The sequence below is a fragment of the Bos taurus genome, chromosome 12, assembly GCF_002263795.3.
Source record: "Bos taurus isolate L1 Dominette 01449 registration number 42190680 breed Hereford chromosome 12, ARS-UCD2.0, whole genome shotgun sequence".
Lineage (NCBI taxonomy): Eukaryota > Metazoa > Chordata > Mammalia > Artiodactyla > Bovidae > Bos > Bos taurus.
The window spans coordinates 25,981,465-26,008,515 of record NC_037339.1 but is presented as its reverse complement, the minus strand read 5'-3'; the positions used below and the strand labels follow the sequence as shown (position 1 = coordinate 26,008,515).

The 27,051-nt window shown below is 37.5% G+C and overlaps 1 protein-coding gene and 1 long non-coding RNA gene across 8 annotated transcripts in view; one reads left to right on the top strand and one right to left on the bottom strand.

Moving 5' to 3' along the window:
- Positions 1-27,051, top strand: part of NBEA (neurobeachin) — a 673,061-nt gene that overhangs the window by 433,640 nt on the left and 212,370 nt on the right. For all 6 annotated transcript variants that reach the window (XM_059892161.1, XM_059892163.1, XM_059892162.1 and 3 more), the window contains one exon: positions 5,600-5,743. In XM_059892161.1, coding sequence (XP_059748144.1) covers positions 5,600-5,743 — 144 coding nt within the window. The remainder of the gene's footprint in view (positions 1-5,599; positions 5,744-27,051) is intronic.
- On the bottom strand, positions 1,340-26,304 carry LOC112449112 (uncharacterized). Of its 2 annotated transcripts, none has more exons than XR_009496619.1 (6): positions 26,218-26,304; positions 21,008-21,110; positions 20,823-20,904; positions 19,830-19,935; positions 10,992-11,111; positions 1,340-1,653 (listed from the first exon to the last, which is right to left on the bottom strand). It is a non-coding gene; the product is annotated as an uncharacterized lncRNA (long non-coding RNA). The 2 variants fall into 2 exon arrangements; XR_003037604.2 differs by lacking the exon at positions 26,218-26,304 and adding an exon at positions 25,415-26,162 and having other exon boundaries at positions 1,341-1,653.

The following is a 27,051-nucleotide window of genomic DNA, read 5'->3' as shown; positions in this document are numbered from 1 at the left end:
TATTATAAATTAATTTTTTCCTTATTAGTATAGATATGTTAGAGTTGACTATAGAATAACTCCTTAAACAGAAATAAACTACTGAATAGTACTTTTCTGTACAATGACTGCTTGTGTTTATCAGTAGAAAAAGATATGATGGGCAAATGAAATAAACTATTTGCCTTAATTGCCCAGAGTTTCCAGTTAGACATATTCTCTGAACATTATCAAGATAAGTTAATGTGTCTGATTTCTGTATTTTAACTTACACTTGTTTAAAATAACAATAAAACTTTTAAATGATAATTATTATTATATTATAATAGTAATGCTAGAGTATAGGTAACAGTACTAAAACTAGAAACATCTTAGTTTTCTTAACTTCACTTTTAATATATATTTTGTTTCATATGAATCCTTATTATTAAGAGAAATATTATGAGAGAGGAGCTTTATTTAGGGTCATGTAATGCCATGTACTATATTAGATAACATTTTCACATACAGAGCTGTAAGCATATTTACATACTAAGAAATCTAATGTGTATAGGATAGTTTCCTGCATTTGTAATATGATGTGGAAAATATTTTAAGTTTAATTTTGGATTTGACTTCTTGAATCTATAATTTGATGGGATTTTTTTATTTTGAAACCTTTCAAATGTTATGGCATTTTAATGTTTTCCTGGAAAATAAGCATATATGTCTATCCTGTCCAGGTTTACACATAATTCACATTTTCGAATCTAAGGCTTTCTGGTGGTTTGTGGTACCCGCTCGTTAATTTCTTGATGAATGGCTAAAGAGGCCAAGAGGTGCTCTCAGTCCAACTTGTCTTCTGAAGATAGATGATCTCAGATAAATTCCCTTCCCAATCAGATTTTGATTTGTTGGGTGTTAAACCAATTCTTCCTAAGGACAGTGTTTATAAGCCTTGTAATGAGACAGCCCTTTGAGACCTTACCTCTTTTTGCCTGTAATTTTGATAAATGAAAGTCTAATTCAGAAAGGATATTGTGATTGAAAAGCACCTTTGGATCTCATACACATTAATTTAGATAAATGTTTGGTGCAGTACCATAAAATTAGGAAGTTTACCGAGCTGCAAACTGATAATACTTCAACAGGGATGGTAAGTTCTGGTGTGTTGGTAGGAATTCATTTACTACATATCTTTTAAACACGCAATTGTTTTGCTGCTTTAAAACTAGAGGGGGTAACACTGAAAGCTTAATATACATTTGAGAGCTCACATTCCTTTAACTGCAATTTGCTTATTGGTAAATTTTAATTTTAATAACAAGAGTAATGTAAAGCCTTTTTTTTTTTAAAGACAAAGCAGAATACAGACAGTTGTGATATGAGCAAAAACTTACTTTATCAAGCTGACTCATGCATACATAAAGGAGGTTATTGACTATTTCTTGTTAAGAACCAAGTTCCCTTTTGTGTTAATACATAAGATTCTTCAACTGTCTCTCAAACTGAAGGCAATTCACCAAGAATCTCTGAGACATCCTGGGATTTTCAGGTTAAGAGATATCCAGAGGTAACTTTTATTCATTTATTCAGTATTTATGAGAACTTGCTCTGACCTAGTCAGTGTGCTGAGAACTGGGCATACCAAGGCAGAATGATGTTTCTACTCATCAAGGAAGGAGCTTCCAGGCTCTGTGGAGATAACAAGCACACAACCAATTATAATACATGTAACTACTGTAGTAGCAAGACTTATGAGATATGATGGATGTATAGGGAAAGAGCACACAGACCTACCTAAAGAATTCAGAGAGGGGAACTCGGGATGTGTAGACTTGAACTTCAGTTCAGCAAGTTTGTGGCACACATGCTTAGTACCAGGCACTGATGCTGCAGAATGAAGCTACAGCCCAGAGGAGAAGACATACTCATAAGGGAGAGCACCCACTCAATGTGGTTGACTTCTGTGTAGACTGCGAAAGTATGGGTTGGTTAGGAAAGGCACCCAAGAGAGGTGAGTTTTGAAGGCCAAGTAGAAATTACCCAAACAAAGGAGGAAGGAGAGAACATACGTTATTGAAGGAATGCTTTTAACACAGATAAAGAGATCCAAGAAAGCATGACATATTCTGGAAGCTGTAAATGGTTCAGTATTGCTCATGGGAAAGTAAGAAAAGGTTAAACAAAACTGGTAATGAGAGGATAAAAGGCCTTAATCAGTCATACTAAGGAGCTTAGATTTTATCTTAGGGTATAAGCCTTGTATTGAGTGTTGTTGATTGGAGGAATTAATAAATAATATTAAGCAGGAAAATATTTTCAAGTTATTAGTGTTGAAATAAAATAATAATCTGACAAAAGTATGAAGGATGGTGTAAATAAGGGAGCTGTCAAGGCAATGGCAACCCACTCCAGTACTCTTGCCTGGAAAATCCCATGGACAGAGGAAGGAGAGAACATACCTTATTGAAGGAATGCTTTTAACACAGTCCATGGGGTCATGAAGGGTTGGACGTGACTGAGCAACTTCACTTTCCCTTTTCACTTTCATGCATTGGAGAAGGAAATGGCAACCCACTCCAGTGTTCTTGCCTGGAGAATCCCAGGGACGGCGGAGCCTGGTGGGCTGCCGTCTGTGGGGTCGCACAGAGTTGGACACAACTGAAGCGACTTAGCAGCAGCAGCAGCAAGGCCTTCTAAACCAAAATGATGATGGCTTGAATTACAGTTGAGACCATCACCTTACAGGGTGAATCATGTGTCTGTGGCTTAATGAAGTGTATTGATCAAAATAGGAGGAGGTGAAGGAACAAGAGATAATTCGTTCATTTAGGGAAATGTGGAATTAGGAATATGCAGCTAAAGATGTCTAGTAGACATATGGCTATAAAGGACTCAGGAGAGAGTTCTTGGTTGTTAATCTTTGAATTTGCCTCTTTGTTCCAAAAGGTGCAAGCTTCGAATTTCTCAAATTAAGATACTAAGCAAGCAACAAACAGCATATAGAGAGCTGCCCCCAGAAGATCACTGTTGGGCTGGCTTTATATCTCCAGGACTCTAAATGAAATAAAGATGAGGTTCTGGAGCATTCAGTAATCAGTCCTCAATCTTTTATTCCAGAAATGAGAATCATCTGTGGGCCAATGAAGGAAGACTACACATATAACCCATTTAAGTCTCCTCACCTTCCAAGCAGCATTGATCTCTAATAGTACTGCTTGTTTTCTTACATGTTTATTGAAAGATATATTTAACAATCCATTACTTTATACTGTTACGCTGTATTTAAACTGGGCTCTCTAAATGCTGCTGCTGCTGCTAAGTCACTTCAGTCATGTCCAACTCTGTGCGACCCCATAGACGGCAGCCCACCAGGCTCCCCCGTCCCTGGGATTCTTCCCTGGGATTCTCCAGGCAAGAACACTGGAGTGGGTTGCCATTTCCTTCTCCAATGCATGAAAGTGAAAAGTGAAAGTGAAGTCACTCAGTCATGTCCGACAAAAGCTAGGATGACAGAGTATATCTCTCAGCTAATGACACAGTGCTACTGTGACATGACTGTGTACCTCAACATGTATTTTTTACTCCTCTGTGGGCTACCTTTGAGTCAATTTGTTAATGTTTTAGCAAACAGAACTGGCCCTGAATAGCTAACAAAAAAAGAATTGTGAATGCTGCAAAGAAAGAAGCTAACACTTTGGTTTACAGTGCAAGTTTTACCACAGCTAGATGCTTAACCAAGAAATGGTTGAGCAAATATCAGTAGACAGGAAGGACTGTTGGAAATCCCTATATTGGACTAGGAGAATTAACCAAAAGTATTCATTGTTCACTGGATTTTTGGCCAAAGGTATGACAAGATTTGGAAAATAAGTACGTTTGTACACAAAACCATAGCATCCCCTGAAACTATGATACAAAAATACTATATAGCAATGATTTATTATGCCTCCATTTCAGAAATGGACTTCCCTGGTAGTTCAGCTGATAAAGAATCCACCTGCAATACAGGAGACCCTGGTTCGATTCTCAGGTCAGGAAGATCCCCTGGAGAAGGGGTAGGCTACCCACTCCAGTATTCTTGGGCTTCCCTGGTGGCTCAGGCGGTAATGAATCTGCCTGCAATGTGGGAGACCTGGGTTTGATCCCTGAGTTGGGAAGATCTCCTTGAGAAGGGAAAGGTTACACACTCCAGTTTTCTTGCCTGGAGAATTCCATGGACAGAGGAGCCTGGCAGGCTACAGTCCATGGTATCGCAAAGAGTCGGACACAACTGAGCGACTTTCATTTCAGGAATATATGCAGCACACCAAATGAAATGTGAAGATACTTTTCTAGTTAATGCTGCCCTTTGAACCCTATACCCTAATACTAAAGCAGGAACACAGTAAATTAAACCATATTCCTCCATATTGAATTCCAACTTCAGGTGACATGAAATATAGGTATTTCTTAGCCATATATATGTGTATATATATATATATATATATATATATATATATAATTTACTTGTAGCTCTGATAATTTCACATTCATTATCACCTGCCAAAGCAGATGTCTGAATTAAATATTGAAGTATTTGTTAAAGAGTCAAATCCATGAGACATTTAAATGTATTGTAATTTCTAACATTCACATAGATTAACATGTTAATGCTAGGCCAACTAATTTTTCTCAGTTACTTTTTGTGTGTTTGAATTTTAGCCATTTGTACTACTTTCATTGTTGTTTAGTTGCTAAGTTTTGCGCAACTCTTTTGCGACCCTATGAACTGTAGCCCTCCAGGCTCCTCTGCCCATGGGATTTCCCAGGCAAGAATATTGGAGTGGGTTGCCATTCTGTTCTCCAGGGGATCTTCCCGACTCAGGAATACTGAACCCGCATCTCTTGCATTGACAGGCAGATTCTTTACCCTTGAGCCACCAGGGAAGCCCTTGTACTACTTTATATATATCAAAATAAGGATATCACAGCTAATTTCAGTTCAGCCCAGTTGCTCGGTCATGTCTGACTCTGAGACCCCATGGACTGCAGCACACCAGGCTTCCCTGTCCATCACCAGCTCCTGGAGCTTGCTCAGACTCATGTCCATCAAGTCAGTGATGCCATCCAACCATCTCATCCACTGTCATCCCCTTCTCCTCATTGCTAAGGAAATAGCTGTTTTGAAGTATTTACATTTTATGCCTACATCTTTTCCCTTCAGATGTGAATGCTTTCTTGTTTTCTTCATACTTATCTACTTTTGTGAATGATCTGATCAGTTGATTATCTGATTCACACTAAAGTGTAATTGTGTAAACGTGTGTAACTTTTATGGATCAGAAAACCTAGTTTGTGGTGAAGTACAGATTTTTTTGTAGAAAGTACAGTGATCTTAGAATGCCAAGTTCTAGGTTCCCAACCATGCATGTAGCTTTCTCCGCCTGTTTCCTCACCTGTAACATTAACACCCCTTGCGTTTCTCACAGAGTTATTTAGAACAAACGAAATACAAAAGGTACATTTTTTTTCTATAGTTGAAAGTAATATGTAAATGCAGTATATATCTATAAGAAAGTAATAGCTTTTTCTCTAACACTTACTGAAAGTAAAACAATCACAGTGACCTAAATTACTATATTTTGGTTGTGATTAGGGACTGAAGAAGACGTGGTAAAGTCAAAGAAAACATTCAGAAGTCAAGCGATAGTGAATCAGAATGCAGAGACAGAGCTTATGCTGGAAGGAGATGACGATGCGGTCAGTCTACTCCAAGAGAAAGAAATCGACAATCTCGCAGGTAAATTGTTATTTTTTTTATTTGTTATAATAAGTGCACATGATGTTGGTGAATTTGAGGTCAATCTTCTGGTGAATAAGCTTGTGCCAGTGGTTAGAACAGTGCTCAGTCATCTTAATGTTAATAATTTATCTCATTTCTAATATTGAAAAGAGGAAACTACACATCAGGCTAATGATAAATGAATAGCATCTACTCTCTGTGTAATGAAGAGCAACTTTTAATATAGAAAAAATAATGGAGAGCACAAATTGTTCTCACTAACTGCCTAAATAATTGGGGGTGAGGGTGGCAAGGGGAACACGATGGTAATTTAACCTATGACTAACATGCTAACAGCTATGAAAAATAGTTACTTCAACCAGGTGACTGTGGAATTAGCCATTTCGTCCCTGCTGTCACTCTTGGGAATTCCTTCCCCATTACTGTTTTTTCTGTGTTCCCACAGCACTAATCCCCATTACTACAAAACATTCACTGCATGCCCATTCTCAGTTTTCACTCTGTTCTGGCGCTCGTCTAAGGTCAATTCAGAGCAGCAGATCAATGGCCCGATGGGTTATAGATGTCTTAGTGTTGGCCCATAACCATTTTGGGGTTTTAAACCACTTTGAGAATCCGATGGAAGTAGATTATTTCATGAAGATACCCATACAGTCCTGTACAGAGAGCTCACTGACCCCTGGAAACCAATGTGTGGAATTATATCCTGGATCTTAGACTAAAAACTCCTGCTTTAGAGTCTCAAAAGAGGCTGAGTCTTAACCTTTATTCTGCTTTTTCACCCCATACAACTTTGGAGTGGCAGATGGCAACAGAGAAGTGGACTTATAATCATCCTTCTATTTATAAAATAGTGCTCCTTTTTCTAGAAGTGTGCCAAAAATTACCTGGCATGTTTTAGGAATGTCTCCAACCATATTTCTGCCAGTTAGAAAACTCTCATTTTACCAAAGAGAAGTTATTGTTGATTGTAAACTGGAGACAGCACATTATTGTCCCTCTCCTAGAAAATGTTTAATAAGGCGGTTCTAATATCAGTTCTTGGATGTCCCTATGTTATTAGCAATTCTGTATCATGAAAATGATTTGTCCTGTTCAAAACTACTCTTAAGTCTATGAACCAGTGTTTGCCTCAGATTCCTAAGTAAATGTTCAAGTTTTGGTTCTGTTGTTTTTGTACTTTTTAAAAATACTTCAGAGATTTTTATCTGAGGCCATTTGGCAATTTAAACAAATGAAGTCATTATTTCTTTTTGCCACAATTTTTTTTTGTTGTTTTTCCGGTCTTACTCTTGATCCTAATGAACTGGTGAATATTCACAAACATGATTCCTGACATTTTTAGATAATGTGTTGTCTTACCTCATTCCCATATCCTCACAGATATGTTCAGTAATTATACAGTTATTTAGTTTAGCATCTCTGGACTTCAGTTTCCACTAAAGGTAGTTAATACATATCTGGCTACTGCCTTGAAGTTTATTATGATAAGATCTGCCCAGTAATACCAGAGGCAAAATCTGATAAAGTTTAATAACTCCTTTGTATTTCTCTCTTTTAATAGTAGACAGAGTAATTATTAATATTAATTTATGCTTATAAGCAAAATTCTCAAAATAACCTTAAGTTAAAATACTTGAAGAACAAAGAAAGTAGACTTGAAGTAAATTGTTTAAAAATCCAATTGTGCGGCCCTTGACCAATTCACTCTCTCAGTACTCCTCCCACTTCTGTCTTTTAAACAGATTTTTCTTTGAGCAAATTTGTTCCTTTACTTTCTACCTGGTCCTAACTCGTAGTCTCTGTAGAATCCATTGTCTGAAAAACCTTGCAAAGTGTCCTAAAACACTGATCTTCTACCAGATCTTCAGTGTTCATGTTTAAATCAGCAGTGCACAGATGTGACCCTGATCTCTGAATGCGGTAGGAAAGAAGTAGGGTATGGATGTTTTGTGAAGCGAGAAGTAAGGGTCACAGAAAGCATCTGTATAGTTTGTAGGTGCCTCATAGATTCATTTTGTAAATACTAAAGCCTGTTTACTAATCTGGACTGCTGTGATAGTGACAATGTTACAGAAAAATAATTTGGAAAGTTGGTTACAAACCAGTATTTTTAGGTTCAAAAAATCAGCTGTTAATAAGTTTTAAACCATATATATATAAAATTTGTTTTCTAACGAATTCTGATCCAAATAATTGTTATCTCTGTCTCAGAAATTAAAATTTGTTCATTAATAATGCCTTTCTTAGGGTCAGTTTTTATTTATAGGGAAAAAAAAAAGAGTAAGAATAGCTAGCATGTCTTGCTAGAAACCAGTCAGTATTCAAAGAGCTTCATGTATAATAACCTATATTACCTGAATTTTACAAATCAGGATATAGAGGCCAAGACAAATGTAAGTAGCTTGCATAAGGTTAAGAAGTATATAATATACTTCCTTAGAAATTCATAGTATATGGCATGAACTAAAATGAACCAAGTAGTATATTTAAATAAATATGTGTATATATTTAAAGACTCTTCTAAAATGATGTAGAACAAGATCCTTGGTTTATAACTCAATTTTTATGGACTCCTAGTATACTGTACTTAAAAGTTTATGAATAAGCCTGGTAATTAATTTTACCTTTATATATGGGTTTCCCCAAATCATCTTGTAAGTTAAAATCTGACAGAGCATTTTTGGCACATTTGGATTTAAATATTGACCCTTTCTCATGTTTTCTCCATTTTCTTTTAGTTTTAATAAAGATAAAATGTCGACAAAGTTCTTCAGTTTTAAATGTCAACAATTTTCTATTTCACTTTTAGTTCCTTTTCTTCCCAAGCTGTTCATCTCAAGAGGCAAGTTAAATAAATGTGTGTGATTATTAATTGCTCAATTTATTACATATTTTGCAAATGGCTAATATGATTATAATATAGAACTATGTCAATCAATTCAGTAATTACAATAACACCTAACTTAATTTATTTAAATTGCTGTTTTAGTTTATAGTGATTGACCAATGTGAATTAGTACCTAAGATATCCTATGTAACTAAAATTTTCAATTTACTAATTATATTTTTACTTAAAACATTGAAATTATTTTAATTCAACTGATTTTAATCTAAAATCTCATTTATTTTCATCTGAAATTTAATTTGGCAAGTTATTTCTTCAAACAATTGTTGAGTAAAATTTAAAATTAACTCAAATTTATGTGAATTGACAAGTGAATGATTTACTTGATCGAAAGACTTTTCTCCCACTGATAAAATGTATTTCATTTTTTTTAGAGTAGTAATTCTGTCACATATTTGTAAAACAATAGAAATATTTTACATAATAGAATTATAATGCATGTGGATTCCTTTATTATTGCTTCCAAATGTTAGTAATTTTGCTAATTTAGGGAATTCTGAGTTAATGACAATGGTCCTTTATGCTTTATCAGTTCTGTAAGTGGTAGAAAAATGTTTTGTGTGTATGTAAGCTATTATTACCAACAATCCACCCATATACTTAATGTCAAATAACTGAAAAGATTTTCTGCAAGCCCACACCACCAATGTTCAGACTTCTCTTTCCACCCAAAATGTCCTTGATACATCTCTGCAGTACACCATCCCTTATCTCCTGTTATCAAAATCTCTACCCTTTTAAAATACCTACTTAAATACAATACTTTATGAAATACTCACTAGCCAATCTTAGCTTCCCATAATAATTTTTGGCAGCAACTTTTCTGTTACCATACAATTGACTCATTTAAAGTGCACAATGATTTTAATGATTTTTGTATATTAACAGTTATGTAACCATCACCACCATTTAAGAACATTTCATCACCCCAAGAAGAAATCTCATACTCTTTAGCTATTCCTCCCAAAATTCTCATCTTCCCTCCCTTCCTTCCAGCCCTAGAGGACCATTAACCTGCTTTCTGTCTCCATACATTTGCTTATTCTGCACATTTCATGTCAGTGGAATCATATAATATGGAGTCTTTTGTGACTAGTTTCTTTTAGTTATCATAATGTTTTCAAGGCTCATCCATGTTGTAACGTGTATGTCTTTTTTTACTGTGAATAATATTCCACTGTTGGACTGTATCACATTTTGTTTATCCATCCTTCGTTGTTTATCAAATGTTTATGGACATTTGGTTTGTTTTCATCTTTTGGCCATTACAACAATGCTGCTGTGAATATTCATTTGCAACATTTTATGCAAACATATGCTTTTATTTCTCTTGGGTGTATACCTAGGCATGGAATTGCTGGGTCAAATAATTATTTTTAACTTTTTGAGGAACTACTAGACTGCTTTCCAAAGTGGCAGCATTATTTTATATTCCTGTCAGCAGTGTGCAAGGGTCCAGTTTCTCCACATTTTTCCCAGTGCTGGTTATTATCTATCTTTTTATTATAGCTAACCCATAAAATTTTGATTATATTACTCTCAAGACACTTTATTACTGAAGCCTTGTTTTGCAGATGCTTTTCTGTATATTTCCCTCCTTTTAGACTGTAACACTAGCAACTATATCCCTTGTACCTTTGAACCATGAGGAAATTGTCTAAAAAGATTACTTGCCCTTAAAATGTTCCCATTGAAAAAGTTCATTATACGTAAGCTGGAGAGCTGAGATAATTACTGGATAATTTATACCAAAATCAAGAGACAAAATAAAACTTCTTTTAAGCTATTGAAATTAAGTGTTTGGGGCTTGAATTATCAGATCATATGTTCATACTGATTCATTCATTCAGATAATCACTTGACTTTTCCAGAGTAAGAATACCTACAGTTAAGCTAATCTTGGTTCCATCCCAATTTCCAGGAATTATGTCACTTTAACTAAATGTTTCTTGAGGTTCCACCATTTTTAACATGAAGATACCCCTGTGAACTCCTAATCAAAAAATTGTTTTTCTCTACCACATATGGACTATAATGTTGCTTTGAATATTTTGAAAAGAGTAATTATAATTAGTACAGGAAACTAGCATTAGGAGGAAGAAGTGTTAGAATGTAAGGGGTTGGATTTTTCTGGGAGGGAAGGTTTTCAAAGTGGTGAGGTGGTAGATTTACAATCCTTTACACACAGGTGCACAGATACACACACTTTCTAACCAAAATCAAGAATCTGAAATTTATAAGAAATACATTATGTGAATTTAAGACTGAGAAAAAGTTTAGATCTAAGTAGGAGACCTAAGAAAAGTAGAATGTAGTCACCTTCCTCGCATGGCTCACCTTTAATGCTCATAACAGTTCCCAGTGCAATTCCACTGATGTTTATTGGGCAGTGGTTGTTCAGACTTCTTTTCTCAGTGTTAACTGGTAGAACTGTTTGCATTTCTTTCAGTCTTTGTTCTACCAATTCAAAATGAAAGCAATTATCAAATGTGAATGGGGGAGAAACTTGTTTAGAGTTTTTAAAATTATGAAATTTTCAGGTATTCAGCATTATAATTCAACATCTGTATACATATAAAGTACTCACCTTCACAATTTTAATTATCTTCCATCACTGTATAGTTGACTCCCTACACCAGTTTTTTAGAAATTTTTTTAAGTTTGACCATTCCTACCTCCCTAAATCTACTTGACTGCATTTCATGTACTCATTTACTTACTTATTAACACCTTTTGAGTACTTAGTGACTGTGTAGAACTCTGGGGTTCAGAAACTGATAGGGAAGAAAGTCATCAGGAGAATTAGTTCTACTTCCACTCTTCAGTAAATCAAATAACCAGGAAATTATGGTACAGAGTATGTCTACCCTAGGTAAGTGAAAGTAGACAATTAAGATGATCAGAGAGATAATTAGGCCTTTAAGTGTTCTAACTTGGAATGTTCAGCACCCAGAGACAAAGTTGTGTATATAGCAAGTGAAGGTTACCTAAAAACTGAGCTAAGAAAGGAAGGTAAAGCAAAACATAGGGCAAACAAGAAGGAAGAACTCAAGATTCTAGACAATTATAATAATAAAATGAAAGGAACGGCAGAATTCTAAAACTGAAGACTTTTTCAAGGAAATGTGTTATTTAAATAAGAAAAAAAGAGTATGAGCTGAAATCACAGAAAAAAAAATATTGTAATTGTTTAATGGAATAAGAGAATAAGTTCTGTACATGAAAACAAGGTCAGTGTTTCATAGATGGAGATAAACTCTGACTCAGATCTTGTCTGCTTGAGTTAGGCCTAACTATTCCACACAACTCAAATCAAGTAGAATTAATGAAGATTCTTTTCCCGATAGAACTAATATTTTTTTTTAAATCCCTGGCATTTATAATTAAGTAGTTTTAATTACAAAGTCTAACTAGACTGTAGTCAACCTGATATTTGTATTTAAAGGAAAATAGTTTTTAAACATGCTAGATTCTCTGAAAAGCATTATTTTTTGCTCAGGATTTTTTCCTTAATTTTTAAACCCATGTGTATTTTAAGGGAAATTTAATCCATATGTCCCCGACTCAGTCACACTTAACTCATCAAAATGTTGTTTAGTAAAAGCTATTTGATGTTGAAAAAGCCTCATGAGTCCTGGTAAGTCTTTCTCTCTTGGAATTAGAAAGTTGCTTTGCACTCATAAATAGTATACCCAAAGGGTTCGTGTTCAGTTTCAAACACAGAATTTACAAAGATCTTAGAGACAGTGTTAACATATGCTCATTTCTTACCAAAGCTAAAATATTTAAACTTCTACGTTAATTTTAAATTCAGTTGAAGAGTTGTGAAAATCAGTGAAAGCTTCACCTTGAATATCTATCTTTCTTAGCCTTTCTTAATTATTTTTAGTGTCTCCATGGCCATTTTAGAGTCTGCAAACATTTTACTATATCCATCTCTCTTTATCTGCCAAAGTATGTGTCTCCTCCAACCATGGATTCTGTAGTCTATAAAAACACTTTTAAGGTACTTTTAACTGTAATGATATCCCACCAATCAAATTCTGTAAATTTAAAATATAAAAGGATATAATTCAACTATGTTTATTACACATAAACCATGATTCCGATCATATATAATTTTCTTGCATCTTTTTTTTTTAATTTTAAGAATAAGCATTTCTTTGTATGCTGTAGATCTTTCAAGACCACTGTGATGAGATCTCTTTCTTTCTAATAAAGCATTTTAGATGAGACCTATTTTTATTTTTTACTGTTTTCGCTGTATGGAGAGTATCCCACAAAGTAATCTCTTTCAGATTTATAGTTAAACTATAAACTATAGTTAAACCATATACCACCAACATGCAAAATAGGGGCAGCTTGCAACTCAATTCAAGTACCATCTCTCTCCTAGGAAGCTAATGTTTCAATATGCCATGTTTTTTGTTTTTTTTTTAAGTGTACGAATGAGTGAATTTTATTCTCTTGTTGAAAATGTATGGGTCACCTCGTTTGTCACACTTGGAGGAAAAAAGTGTGAGATAACAAAACTGTTTTCCCAATGTCAGACTATGGGTTTTAGTTAATTGAAAAAGAGGAAGGGGTGGTTTCATTATGGTATCACTGCCTCATTCCAGAGTGTTCTGTGCTCCCTCTGAAAGAATTTGGCACTAATTCACAATTAGGTGAAAAACTGATTTTGCCCCCACATTTAGAGTAGTGCCATGCTGCTGCTGCTAAGTCGCTTCAGTCGTGTCCGACTCTGTGGGACCCGATAGACGGCAGCCCACCAGGCTCCCCCGTCCCTGGGATTCTCCAGGCAAGAACACTGGAGTGGGTTACCATTTCTTTTTCCAATGCATGAAAGTGAAAAGTGAAAGTGAAGTTGTTCTGTCATGCCCAACGCTTAGCAACCTCATGGACTACAGCCTTCCAGGCTCCTCCGTCCATGGGATTTTCCAGGCAAGAGTACTGGAGTTGGGTGCCATTGTCTTCTCAGAGCAGTGCCATACAAAAGGACAAATAAGTCTTTCTGCATACTGAAAATATTTTATTGATTTAATTATTTTGCTTCAATGACTTAGTGCTTCGGAGCCAGAGTCACAGCCTGCAGAAGGATCTCCAACATAAATAGCACTAAGAATAAGTTTTTACATGGAAATCCATTTATATGTAGTTATTCCAGTAAAATCTGCTCCATCAGTTCAGGCATCAGTCCAATAAAATATAAATCTAGAACTTTGTATCAGCAAAAAAGAAGAGAAAGTCAGGCAGAATTTGCTGGCTAAGTATTGTTAAAAATCTTCTTTCCAGACAAAGAGTTTAGGCAGTTTTATTGATCAAAAGAAGACCAATAGTAATGTTTTATGTGTTTTTTTGTTGAAAAGTTCTGTTGAATTTTCCCCTCATTTTTAGCAGATGAAACAGCTAAATATATTTTAGCAGATGAAGCGGCTAAATATGTTCAATTTGTATCTAAAATAGGAACCTTAAGAACCAAATATCAGGAAAACTTTCTTAAAAAGTATGGCTGAGTCCCTTCACTTTTCACCTGAAACTATCATGACATTGTTAATCAGCTATACCCCAGTAAAAAATGAGAAGTGTGAAAAAATAAAATCTTTCTCTCTCACACTCACACACACAAATAAATCTTGCATCTAAGAATGGATTGTGTGGATAAGTCTGTATTCACCAGGCAGTTTTCAGGGTGTGGGGAGAGGATGAGCTAGTTAAGTAGTAAAGAGTAAGTGCAGATGGGCAAATGATGCTGGGAGATAGAATTTGCATAAGGGAAAAAACAGCCCTACAGGCTGAAAACTTCACAACTCTATGAATTAGGTATTACAGTTCATTCTAAGATGTGTAAACTTAGGGTCAGACTTTGGGGTGTTTATTTATGATCACATAACAAATAAGTGGGCCAAGAAGTGAACCCATTCTTTCACCAAAAGCCCTTATTCATCTATTACATCACTGTTTTCTTTTTTTAATCCTAAGTTATAACCTATTGATGGGTTAGCAAATCAATTACTTGAACTATTACCAGTGTTTTTGTAAATGAAATAAAAGAGAAAAGATTCAAATAGAAAATGTCAAAATTCATCACACACAATAAAGATAAGAGCTGGAAGGACCTATTTGAGTCCTTATTCTCTGTTGTCAGATCCTAACTTGACTCACGTTGGATGTGGTTATCCAAGCAAAACAAATATAAAATATTCAACATATACTGTGTGTAAGACATTATGGTGGGTATTTGGGGTAAAAAGACACATGATTAAAGTTCCTGTTTTCAAAGACTTTACAGTATAGTGGGAGAACAGATAATGGAATAAAAAAAAAAACGTCCTAGATATACAAAGGAAACCATGATAACACAAAACAGGGCCCTTGACCACCATGTGTATTCTGGAAAGCCTTCCTAGAATGGATGTTTCCTGTTTTGAGTCTGGAATCATAAGTTAAAATTTGGAGTTTTTACAGACAACATGTGAACATCACGTGCTAAAATATCACCTTCCCTGTGAAACTACACTAGTTCTCAGTTATTCAGGTCAAAGTATGAGGCAGAAATCTCTGAAGCTGAGATTGACAGGGTTACAGGTGGTGCATTTTGTGCCATGAGGACCCTATATTTTACCCTAAAGGCTACAGTGAGACAATAATGATTTTTAAGCATGGCAATGGAAAGAACTAATTAATTTTAAAAAAATCACTCAGGCCACTGTGCTGATTATGATTTTAGGATGTCTAGACTTGAGGTAAGAGGCTCTTGTTGCCCACATCAGAGGTAATGAAAGCTTGAACTAAATTGGTGGTAGAAGAAAGAGAAGGGGACAGCTTCGAACAACACGGAGGAGGTCAGATGTGAGGGACCATGATAATTAATCAGTTGTGAGGAGTAGGAATGAGGGGAATCTGGCCTGGGAGAAGTAATTATCTAGAAGCTATTAAATGTGTTTGGGAATGTAAAGATGCAGGGCTTTAGGGGAAAGAGAAATGAAGATGACTGGTCATCCTGGTCTGTTGGATATCTGAGTTTTTCTAATATATATGAAGGTTTGTAATTTGAGAGCCAAGTTGGGCATAGAATTCATAATTTAAACCCCTGAGATCACCGAAGGAAAGTAAGAATATATAAAGAGAAGAGCAGCAGCCCAAAGTCAGATCCCCTGTGGAACATAAGGTTTAACTGGCCAACAAAGGACAACATCTCAGGGATACCAAGAAGGAGGTCAGGAAGAAAGAGAACAGGAGAGAATACAGGCACACCTGGGAGATATTGTAGGTTCTGTTCCACAAAGCGAGTATTGGAGTCGATCAAGTCACGTGATTTTTTGTTTTCCTAGTGCATAGAAATTATGTTAATGTTTAAATTATACTATAGTCTGTAAGTGTGCAATAGTATTGTGTCTAAAAAAGTGAAAATATCTTAATTTTTAAATATTATTGTTAAAAAATGTCAACCATCATCTGAGCCTTCAGCTAGTCATACTCTTTTTGCTGGTGGAGGGTCTTGCCTCTATGTGAAGTCTGCTGACTGATCAAGGTGGTGGTTGCTGAAAGCAGGAGTGTCTGTGGCAATTTCTTAACATAAGACCACAGTGACGTTTGCCACATGGATTGACTCGTCCTTTCACAAATGATTTCTCTGTAGCATGCAATGCTATTTGATCACATTTGCCCACAACAGAATCTTTTAAAATTGAGCTTTGTCCTCTCAAACCCCACCACTGCTTTATCAGCTAAGTTTATGTACCATTTGTTTTTAAAGTATGTATGTATTTATTTACTTGGCTGGGCCGAGTCTTAGTTGTGGCATGTGGGATCTAGGTCTCTGACCAGGGATTGAACCAGGCTCTCTGCACTAGGAACGTGGAGTCTTAGCCACTGGATCACCAAGGAAGTCCCTATGTACCATTCTTAATCCTTTGTTGTCATTTCCGCAGTCTTCACAGCAACTTTACAGGCAGTAGATTCCATCTCAAGAAACCATTTTCTTTGCTTATCTATATGAAACAATTCCTCAACTGTTCAAGTTTTATCATGAGATTGCAGCACTGCAGTCACATCTTCAGGCTCCACTTCTCATTCTAGTTCTCTTGCTGTATTTACCACATCTACAATTATTTCCTCCAGTGAAGTCTTGAACACCTCAAAGTCATCCATGAGGGCTGGAATCAACTTCTTCCAAACACCTGTTGACATTTTTATCTGTTCCCATGAATCACAAATCTTAATAGCATCTAGAATGGTGAATCCTTTCCAGAAAGTTTTCAAATTACTTTCCCCAAACTCATAAGAGGAATCACTATTATGTCAGCTGCAGTCTTATGAAATGTACTTCTTACAAAGACTTGAAAGTCAAAACAGCTCCCTGATCTATGGGCTGCAGAATAGACATTATGTTAGAAGGCTTGAAAACAGCATCAATCTCCTTGTACATCTCCTTCAGAGCTCTTGGGTAACCAGGTGGATTGTCAAGGAGCAGTAATAATTTGAAAGGAATTTTTTTTGCTGAGCAGTATGTCTCAACATTGGGCTTAAAATATTCAGCAAACCAGGTTGTCAACAGATGTGCTGTCATCCAGGCTTCATTAGTTCATTTTACGGATCACAGACAGAATAGTTTCAGCATAATTCTTAAGGGCCCTAGGATTTTCAGAATGGCAAATTCGCATTGGTTTCAACCTAAAGTCATCAGCTGCTTTAGACCCTAACAAGAGTCAACCTGTTCTTCGAAGCTTAAGGTATTGACTTCTCTGGCTTTGAAAGTCCTAGAAGGATGGTATCCTCTTCCAATAGACGGTCATTTTTCATCTAAAAAAAAAAAAAAAATCTGTTGTTCAAGATACTGAACTAAGTATCTTGGCTAGACCTTCTGGAAAACTTGATGCAGCTTCTACATTAGCACTTGCTGCTTCACTTTTTACTTGTATATTATAGAGATAGCTTCTTTCCTTAAACCTCATGATTCAGCCTCTACTGGCTTCAGACTTTTCTGAAAAAGTTCCTCACCTCCTCTCTCAGCCTTCATAGAATTAAAGAGAGTTAGAACCTTTGGGTTAGACTTTGGCTTAAGGGAAAGTTGTAGTTGGTTTGATCTTCTATCCAGATCACTCAAACTTTCTCCAATGGGCAATAAAGATGTTTCCTTTTTTATCATTCATGTGTTCACTGATGTAGCACTTTTAATTTCCTTCAAGAACTTTTCCCTTGCATTCACAACTTGGCTAACTCTTTGGCACAAGAGGAATAGCTTTTGACCTATCTCTGCTTTTAGCATGTCTTCCCCACTAAGCTTAATCATTTCTAGCATTTGATTTTAAGTGAGAGACCTATGACTGATTCTTTCACTTGAACAGTTCAAGGCCAATGTAGGGTTATTAATTGGCCTAATTTCAATATTGTTGTGTCTCAGAGAACAGAGAGACCCAGGGAAAAGGAGAAAAGCAAGAGAATGCGCTGGTCAATGGAACAGTCAGAAGAAACACAACATTTGTCACTTAGGTTCACAATCTTGGTGGGGTTCATGGTGGCCAAAAGCAATTACAGTAGTAATATCGAGGATCACTGGCCATACATCACTGTAACAAATATAATGATAATGAAAAAGTTTGAAATATTATGAGAATTACCAAAAGGTGACAATCAGACTTGAAGTGCACAAATGCTGTTGCAAAAATTGGTGCTGATAAGAGTTTCTGCATGCAAGATTGCCACAAACTTCAGTTTGTTAAAAAAAACTCTCTATAAAGTGCAATAAGCATGAGTTTCGTCTGTAATATACTGCAGAAATCAAGGAACTCTGACTCAGTAATTTTCAAACTGATATTCCTTGGAACACAGTTATTTTGAAATATGCTAAAAAGAAAATATGTAGTTAAATATATTTGGGAAATTCTGGGTTTAAAAATAAAACGTTACACAGATTGTGTTTTCTTTTTTATTTTTTTTAATGAATGGAAGGACTTTTCCAAGCCTTTAGCATTTTAATTAACATGTAGGTCCCTAACACCTTGGCCTAAGTAGAGGATGAGGGTGAAGACAAAAGCAGTGAATGGGAGTGATGAACTAAGAGGTAAAAACTGGTGTCTAGAAGCTTAACTAAAGAGAGGAAACCAAGATAAGAGAGAAGCAGAAGTGGGGGAGGGTAGGACTGATAGCCTGGTGGAGAAAGTACCTGACTTGAACAGTACGAAAGTTCAAATTGAGGATGAGCAGTTTTTTTCCTGAAGAAAACTGGAGGAAAAGAAATAACAGTAAATACAGAGGCAGAAAGATCTTTAGATAGAGGAGGACATCAAGATAAATAACCGAATTTTATTTTCTGCAAAATATGAGTACTTCGCTTTTATGCAGTCAGGATGGATGAATGTTCATATGTGGATTTTTCTAGGAAGGGACCAAATATTTAATCATCTTCAAGAGATGCGTGAGCTCAAAAAAGGACAGACACTGCTGCTCCACACTGTGATACCTGAGCTTTAATCTTTGGTTCCTTAACCTAAAAAATATGACATTCAAGGCTACATGTATTTTTTCAGTCTCATCCAGCACTGTTCCCCTTCACATCTATTAACTGCTGTCCCATCTGATTTTCTCCTGTGCGTATCCCGCCCTATTTGTTCAAACTCTGTTCCTGCTCACACACTCTTCCCTGTACATCCACCTATCTGAATCCTACCCATCCATCCATCACAACTCACTTCAGTTCATTGCCTCACCTGGCCCCACCACATCCTCCCCAAGAGACTGGAAATCTTACAGTTCGGTGACTGTCTATAGGATTTTTAGTATTTTTATGTTCTGCTCTTGGTGGGAGGCTGTATGCCTTGCTGTGCCATGCTAAGTCGCTTCAGTTAGTCCAACTCTCCACAACCCTATGGACTGTAGCCCACCAGGCTCTTCTCTCCATGGGGATTCTCCAGGCAGGAATACTGGAGTGGGTTGCTGTGCTCTCCTCCAGGGGATCTTCCCCACCTAGGAATCAAACCAAGGTCTCCCGGCATTGCAGGAGGATTCTTTACTGTCTGAACCACCAGGGAAGCCCAAGAACACTGGAGTGGGTAGCCTATCCCTTCTCCAGGGGATCATCCCAACCCAGGAATTGAACTGGGGTCCCCCACATTGTAAGTGGATTCTTTACCAGATAAACTACCAGGGAAGCCCGGGAGGCAGTATACTTACCAGTAAATACCCTGGAGTCAGGTCACCAGGTTTGAATCATGTCTCTGCCCTTTCCAAGTTGAGTGACCTTCCCTAAGTTGCTTCAGCTCCCAGTCTCATTTTCTCTCTGTAAAATGGAAATCATAGCTGTACCTATCTGCTGGTGTGTTACGAGGAACAAATGAGATTCATACATGTCAAGTGCTTTAACAATGCTTAGGTAAACTCTTTCTCCTTTATTCCATACTTATTCCTATATATTTCTTATCTTTGCTATGTATTTTAAGCGGTTTGTGGGTAAGATCCACACCTTATACATTACTGCATTCTCTCAGTGCTTGAAACAGTGAATAATTGAATAATTTTTGCTAGCTACATGAATGAATGAATTAAATGAGTTCAACATTTGTCTCGGTATTTAATTTACAAAGAGAAAACAACTTACACACTGGGAAAAATGTGGCAGTTATAAAATTATGTCATTTAAAAAATAATAGTATGCATGTTATATGTATATATAGCTGGAATGACCAGCTGCATTTTAACTCCTATTGGAGCATATTTTAAAATTGATCTCTTCTATAAAATGCAAAGTCCAGCATATTTTTAAAGAACAACTTGAAATCAATTCCAGAAAAATATAAAAGATGTAATCTGTTATTTTAATTGACCGTTTTACTATGATATATAAATGCAACAAAGATGTTTATCATTTTCTGTATTCAGTTGAGAGAAAATAATTCCCTTGTCTTCAAGTAGCTTATGCCAAATGGGAGAAACGGCCTTCTAAATGCAGACATCTGATGCATTTTAAGTGCTGCAATAAAGATGTGCCCAGGAAACCATGAAAAAGTAAAAACAAGTCAGTCCTCTAACCAAGGGGTGCAAAGACTTAGTCATCCTGGTCCAGTAGATTTAAATCATGTCCCCCAGTTTATTCACTCATCCAATCTAGTAGGAAGTTACTCTTCTTGATCATTAAATGATATCCTAGTGCCATGAAAGAGTCAGTACCTTTCCAGAAACCGAAGAATGGATTCCATATGTTGTACTGAACGTGATATAACTAGAATCACAGTTTTCTCAGCTGGCTCACCTAGTGAATCAAAAGGCAGAGCAAATTATCACCCACAAACATTGAAATTATCACTGCTTTTTAGTATATGTTTATGCTGGGAAATAATTCAGGAATATTTTACTTAGAGTATATATGCTTTGTAAGCTGTTCCTTCTGTAGAGTTGTCTTTGCCGAAAATGCACTGGTTTTTGTTGGTTTCATTTTAACATAAAGAGTTATCGGGTCTACAAAAGAATCACAAACATAAATGATAGGTTAACTAAAGTTAAGGCCTATCAAATTATCTCTTAGGACTTATAAAATTGTTTATTATAAACACATTAAATGGGGTTTTAGATAGATGTTCTACCATGGTGAATAGATATTTTGTTAAAATGTAGTCTTCAGTTTATCTTATATAGAGGGCTCCATTGTTTCTGTTTCTGCTTCAGACTCTGGTAAGCTGAGTTTTACCAGAAGTAGGTTTGCTCACCTCTGAAAAGACTCATGTGTATTTTGAAGCATCTGTCTCATTTTACACAGTAACAATCTAAGGAAGACACTGCACAGCGGGATGATTGGTTATTGTTCATCTCAATTTATGGATAGATTATGTTCAAAACTTAAGGATAGATTAGGTTCGCTTCCCTGGTGGCTCATCTGGTAAAGAATCCGCCTGCAATGTGGGAGACCTAGGTTCAATCCCTGGGTTGGGAAGATCCCTGGAGAAGAGAACAGCTACCCATGCCAGTGTTCTGGCCTGGAGAATTCCATGGACTGTGTAGTCCATGGGGTCACAAAGAGTCAGACGCAACTGAGTGACTTTCACTTATGTTCAAAAAGTCGCCAAAGAGCACAAAGAGGCCATTTCTTGGGTAGAGTGAGTTTTGTATAAAATTTGGATTTATAGAGTGTTCATAATTGGTAGTGTGGGGAGTGTGTGTGTGTGTGTGTGTGTGTGTGTTAGGGAAGGAGGTGATAATGCTGGAATGCAAATTTATTACTCTTGGGTTATGTATGCTATGAGTTGTTCAAGTTATATTTTCCTGATTTAAGCAAAAATATTCTGGAATTCTTTTCCCTGCAAGAAAAGTTTTTGAAAAATCTCAGAGCATCATTATTCTGGTAATATATTTGGACCACTATCAATATTTTCTGCATTTAAAGAAAAGCGTCACTGGTAGACATTTTGTTACTTTCCTTTTTTTTTTTTTTTTTTTTTGAGGCATTTCAAATGCTTGAAACCCAGGAAACTCTGGGTAGTAGGAAACTCAGATCTTCTGCAGCATTCACCCCTAATTGCCCTCACCCTTAGGCACATACACAAACACCTCCATTTTCTTAATGGTTAAAGTTTTCCTAGGATTCCAAAACAAAGTTCCAGCTTTCTCATATTCTCATAGTCTTCAGTTCCCTGAGATTAAACATTTCATTCATGTAATCATATGGTGTAAACATTCCTTTAAATTGGTAGTGCCCTACTTAAAAATAAGTTCAAAGCAGCAATAAATATTTTAGATATGTTTGGTCACTCCTGCCGTGAGTTATTGTCCTACAAATTCTATTCTCACTATAGAAGCGTTTGTAAAATTTTACATACTATATTTTTGTGCTAAAATTTTCTGGAATGATATCCTTTTCCGCTAAATATAAAGAATCTCACATTAGTTTTACTTCTTCTAAATAATGCAGGACTGTAAGTTTAGTAATTTTACAAAGATTAGTCAATGCTTATTATCCCCAAATAATGGTCTTTTACGTGTTCCAACAGCAAATTGAACATGTGGTTTCAGAGTAATTGAGATTGGAGTAAATCCATATAGCTAATAAAACTTTCATTAATATTAAACTAAGTTTAGAAAATATTCAAGTGACTCTAAAATACATCATAATTTCATGTACACTAAGTATATTTTTTGCCAACTAAAAGTCATCAATAATTGTAACAATGCCAATTTTAATTGAATTTCAACTCCTTGTCCATATATATATATATATATACATATATATATATATATATATATATATATATATTCTTTGTCTTGCTTTATATTGAAGCTTGTAAGAATTTTAGCAGTTTGAGAATTTAATCACCATAATTGACTTTTAATAGCTGGAATGCTGTTGACTCTCTCCCTTAAAAAAATGATTAATTCCTGAATCTGAGAAAGAGAAAAGCAGCCTCTGACCTCAGGAAACTGGCCTGACCCTTACAAGGAGGCCTCAGGATCACTGGGAGCTGGCCTGGGGCTCACAGCTCAGTCATGGTGTTCTCCTGTTGGACCTAAACAACCTCACAGAACACCAGCATCAGACAAGTCCACATGATGATGTGAGGTAAAAAAACACTATAATTTTGTCTAAGCACAGACAAAAGCAAGATCACTCTATACAACTTACCTGAACATTAACATCCTCCTTTACTCCTTATAGGAGTGACTGCTTCTTCTCTATCAATCACAGTTTTAGCCTAGGTCTAGTCGCCAAGTTGTGTCCGACTCTTTGTGAACCCATGGACTGTAGCCCACCAGGCTCCTCTGTCCATGGAATTCTCCAGGTAAGAATACTGGAGTGGGTTGCCATTTCCCTCTCAAAGGGATCTTCCTGACCCAAGGATAGAAACCCTGTCTCCTACACTGCAAAGTCTTTACCATCCAAGCTACCAGGGAAGGTCTAGTCCTAAATAAGATTAAGCTTAATCACAGAATTATTGCCAATCCTGACAGAGCCCAATCCAGAGCAAAGCTCTTCTTTGAACCCTTCCCCAAATCACTTAACCAGAGCTCTGATCCTACAGCAAGTCCTTTCTGAACCCTCTTACCTAGTCATCTCATGGTTCCTTCCTATCTCCCTCACAGCAGTGAGCAGTTAGCACCACCTTCTCAACTCCAGTTGTGTTCCTGGTGGTTTTTGGCAGGAGGGTATGATACATCCATAGCCCCCAAATTGTGACTATTGAACTAGTAGTTAAGTAAAAATGTAAAAGACCTGTGTAAACTGTAAAGTTCTGTCTAAAAGTTGATGTATCATGACTTCTAGGCTTAGAATTTTGTTCTCAGTAAAATCCTCCAAACCCACAAGTGGTTTTTAACATTCTACTTTTAAATATATATTTGATGAATAGTTCCCTTCCTAAATATAAAACATATGTATTTTCTACTCTACTCTACCCCTCCACTGAATAAAGATCCCATGGCTCTAAAGAGAAGTTAACTCTTCTTAAGAGTTTCCATTGTGTTTGGGTAATCTTTGTTCTAGTTCAGATTTTAAATTAGCATCTAAATTAATGGCAAGTCATATCCCTGTCCTCTCAAATAGTAATGGATCAATACTTCTTAGACATTATACTGCCAATTCTAAAAGGTAAGTAACATTTATTTTTCCTTTAGTTAGCACTTTTGATGGTAAAACTTTAAACCACTGGATGTAGCAACAAAAAGGGGGGTGGTTTGGTTCCATCCATTTGTTTCACTATCTTTTAATATCCATCACTTTACTTCTGTGTGTGCCTGAGGACCTTGATACAATGGATCCTTTTATTGCCATGGTACTGATTAGCATGAATAGATCTACATCCAGTCCCCAGTTCCCTACACCCAACAGATTAAATATGTATCTAGTTATCTTCTAGAACAGAATCTGCCACATCACTCTGACGTCTAGACGTGCTGCCCTTTCTGAACTATTTTTATTTGGAAAGGAATCCAAGGTTTCCAAATAACCAGATCTTCCACTTGGAAGATGCTGGGTGCTGGTTTGTGACCTTGCCTTATGTAAACATTTTAATATCGGATCCCTAAAATCCAGAGGCTCCCCCAAAGGGGATTAAAACATAATCCCCTCTCTGTTATCGCTGTAGTGGATTAACTCTGTTCTCTCTGCGGCTGGTTTGCTCCCTGAAGGCTACAACAAAAAGACTCAGCGCTCCTTAAACATGCTATGGAATTGGAAGTTGTAATTGGAGATTTCCAAAGGACAGGGGTAAAAATGACACACTATTAAAGCTGAATATTTCATGAGTGCCTTTCTTAAAGAAGGACCAGTTCGAAGCCCTTTTATAACCGCCCACCACCGACCCCCAGAAAAAAAAAAAAAAAAAATCCCAATTCAGTAGAACGCGTTTGGAGTAAAATCAAAAGGAAACGCAGCCGCCTTTCAGATAGTCAGAGAAACAGGTAGCGGAAATGTGTTCCCCGTTAAAAGTTCACAGAATTGTGTAATTAAAATTCGTAATTAAAATTAATTGTGTAATTAAAATACCGTCTATTTCGGTCAATCAGTTTCTGTGGTTTTAATAACGGGTATCATGATTTTTACCGTTTTTCCAATTTGTTTGGATATTTTAAACTGTTTTTTAAGAGAACGAAGCAGTTCGCCATTTTTAATGTTTTTGACCATTCATCGTCTCCAAACACCAGAATATTCTATGAAACCAGAGATCAGTAGCTTTCCGTGTTTAGAATGAGGACTTTGCTTAAGGTTCATCAAGGCCCAAGGATGGGTAGGAAGACACAGTTTCCGAGGTGAATCAGGTCACCTTCTTTCTCACCTCGCCCCAGTCAAGAGTAAACCTCCCGGATTTCTACCGAAGAGAAGTACGAAGAGTGGCCTCCAAACGAGCGACACGGCGGCTTAAGGGTTAAGGGAGCGGTTCTAACCGGCCGGAGCGCGGGGGGCTTCGGAGGAGCGCGCGCGCAGACCCTCCAATAAACACAAAGGAGGGCCTGGGGAATAGAAACCCAAATCCACTTGTAATCGTACAAGAGATTCGGGCATAATTACTTGAGCAACCTAGATTAAGATTGATGAGCCTTTAAAGTGGCGCTTCAGATCGACCGCCTAGCCCTTTGGAAAGAAAAACCTTATGGAGCCAAGGCGGACCCCTGACTCCGCTCGGCCCCAGCGGAAGCTGCCCGCCGGAGACCCGCGCCGGTAGCCGGGGCCGGGAGGGCTCCCCGGCTGCGGGCTTGAAGGGGCTGGGAAGCGGCAGAGTGAAAGCAGGGGCTCCTCGTGAGCCCGCCCCGGGCGGGCGGTCCCGACCGGGATGCAGGCTGACACCCAGTTTGCCCCACAGCCACACACACCACCACCCCCAAACCCCCGCCCTTTAAGCGCGACAGCCGGCCGATTCCTCCCTGGTCCTCCTGCAGCAGAAACGCCCGGCTTTGTGCAGGATGGTCGTGAACTCGGCGTGTGCCGCTCCCTGGAATCGTGGGCTCCGCCGCGGTCCCCGCACTCGGACGGGGACCAGGCCCGGCCTGCTCGCCGCGGTTCCGGCGGTGCGAACGGGTCTCCCCGCGAGGAGCCGCTGCTCGCGAGGGGCCCGGGCCTGAGCGGCCGCAGGGGACCTACCTTTTCATTCCTTTCCCTCTACTGTTACTGTGACTCATTTAAGTGTGTACTGGAGAGGGTGGGTTGGGGGTGAGGGGGGTGCGGGGGTAGAAGGGAATATAATGAGCCCTGGCTACAGAATAACGAATACATTTTTTTTTTTCTAAGTCTATATTTTAAGTACAGATTTGAGGGGAGCGAAGAATGCCCCCGCTCTACGGGGAATCTTAAAGGGGCAGTTAAGTAACCCCCTCCCCTTTTGAATTAATATTCTAATACGTGAGATTTTTAATTTTCGATTTTAACTCAGGTGGAAGGAATTCGAAGTAAGCACCTTAGTAGGCACACTTTCTAAAAATCTCTTTACTGAAGCTTAGTTTTTCTAGTCCCCAAAGTTGAGAAAGGGCACTTTGCAGATGCTCTTCTGAGAATCGTTTTGTTCAGTCGTCTTACAATTTCATAATGTTTGGCTTATTACAGGTGAGGAAAAAAATCACTGCTACAATTTTCCTGCTTTTCTGCATAAACAATGTATTTAACGTCCGCGTTTTGCGAGTGTATCGATGTGCGCGTGGGGATACCTTCCTGCAAGATGCAAACCCGTTAGTGCAGTGGGGTTTACATATTAGACCTGTACCTCTTCACATCCTCCCCCCCATCCTGGGGGGCCGCTGCTGCCCAGTGGACGGGATTTACACGTTGGCTGGTCTTTGGGGACCGTGCTGACTGCCCTGAGCGTCTCTTCCGAACGGAAAGCCCGTGCGTGCTCAATGGAAAATCAGGGCCTGAGAGAGTCATTCTGCACTTTTAAGTTGGTTAATGTCAGCGCCCCACTAACCATGTAGGATTTCTAGG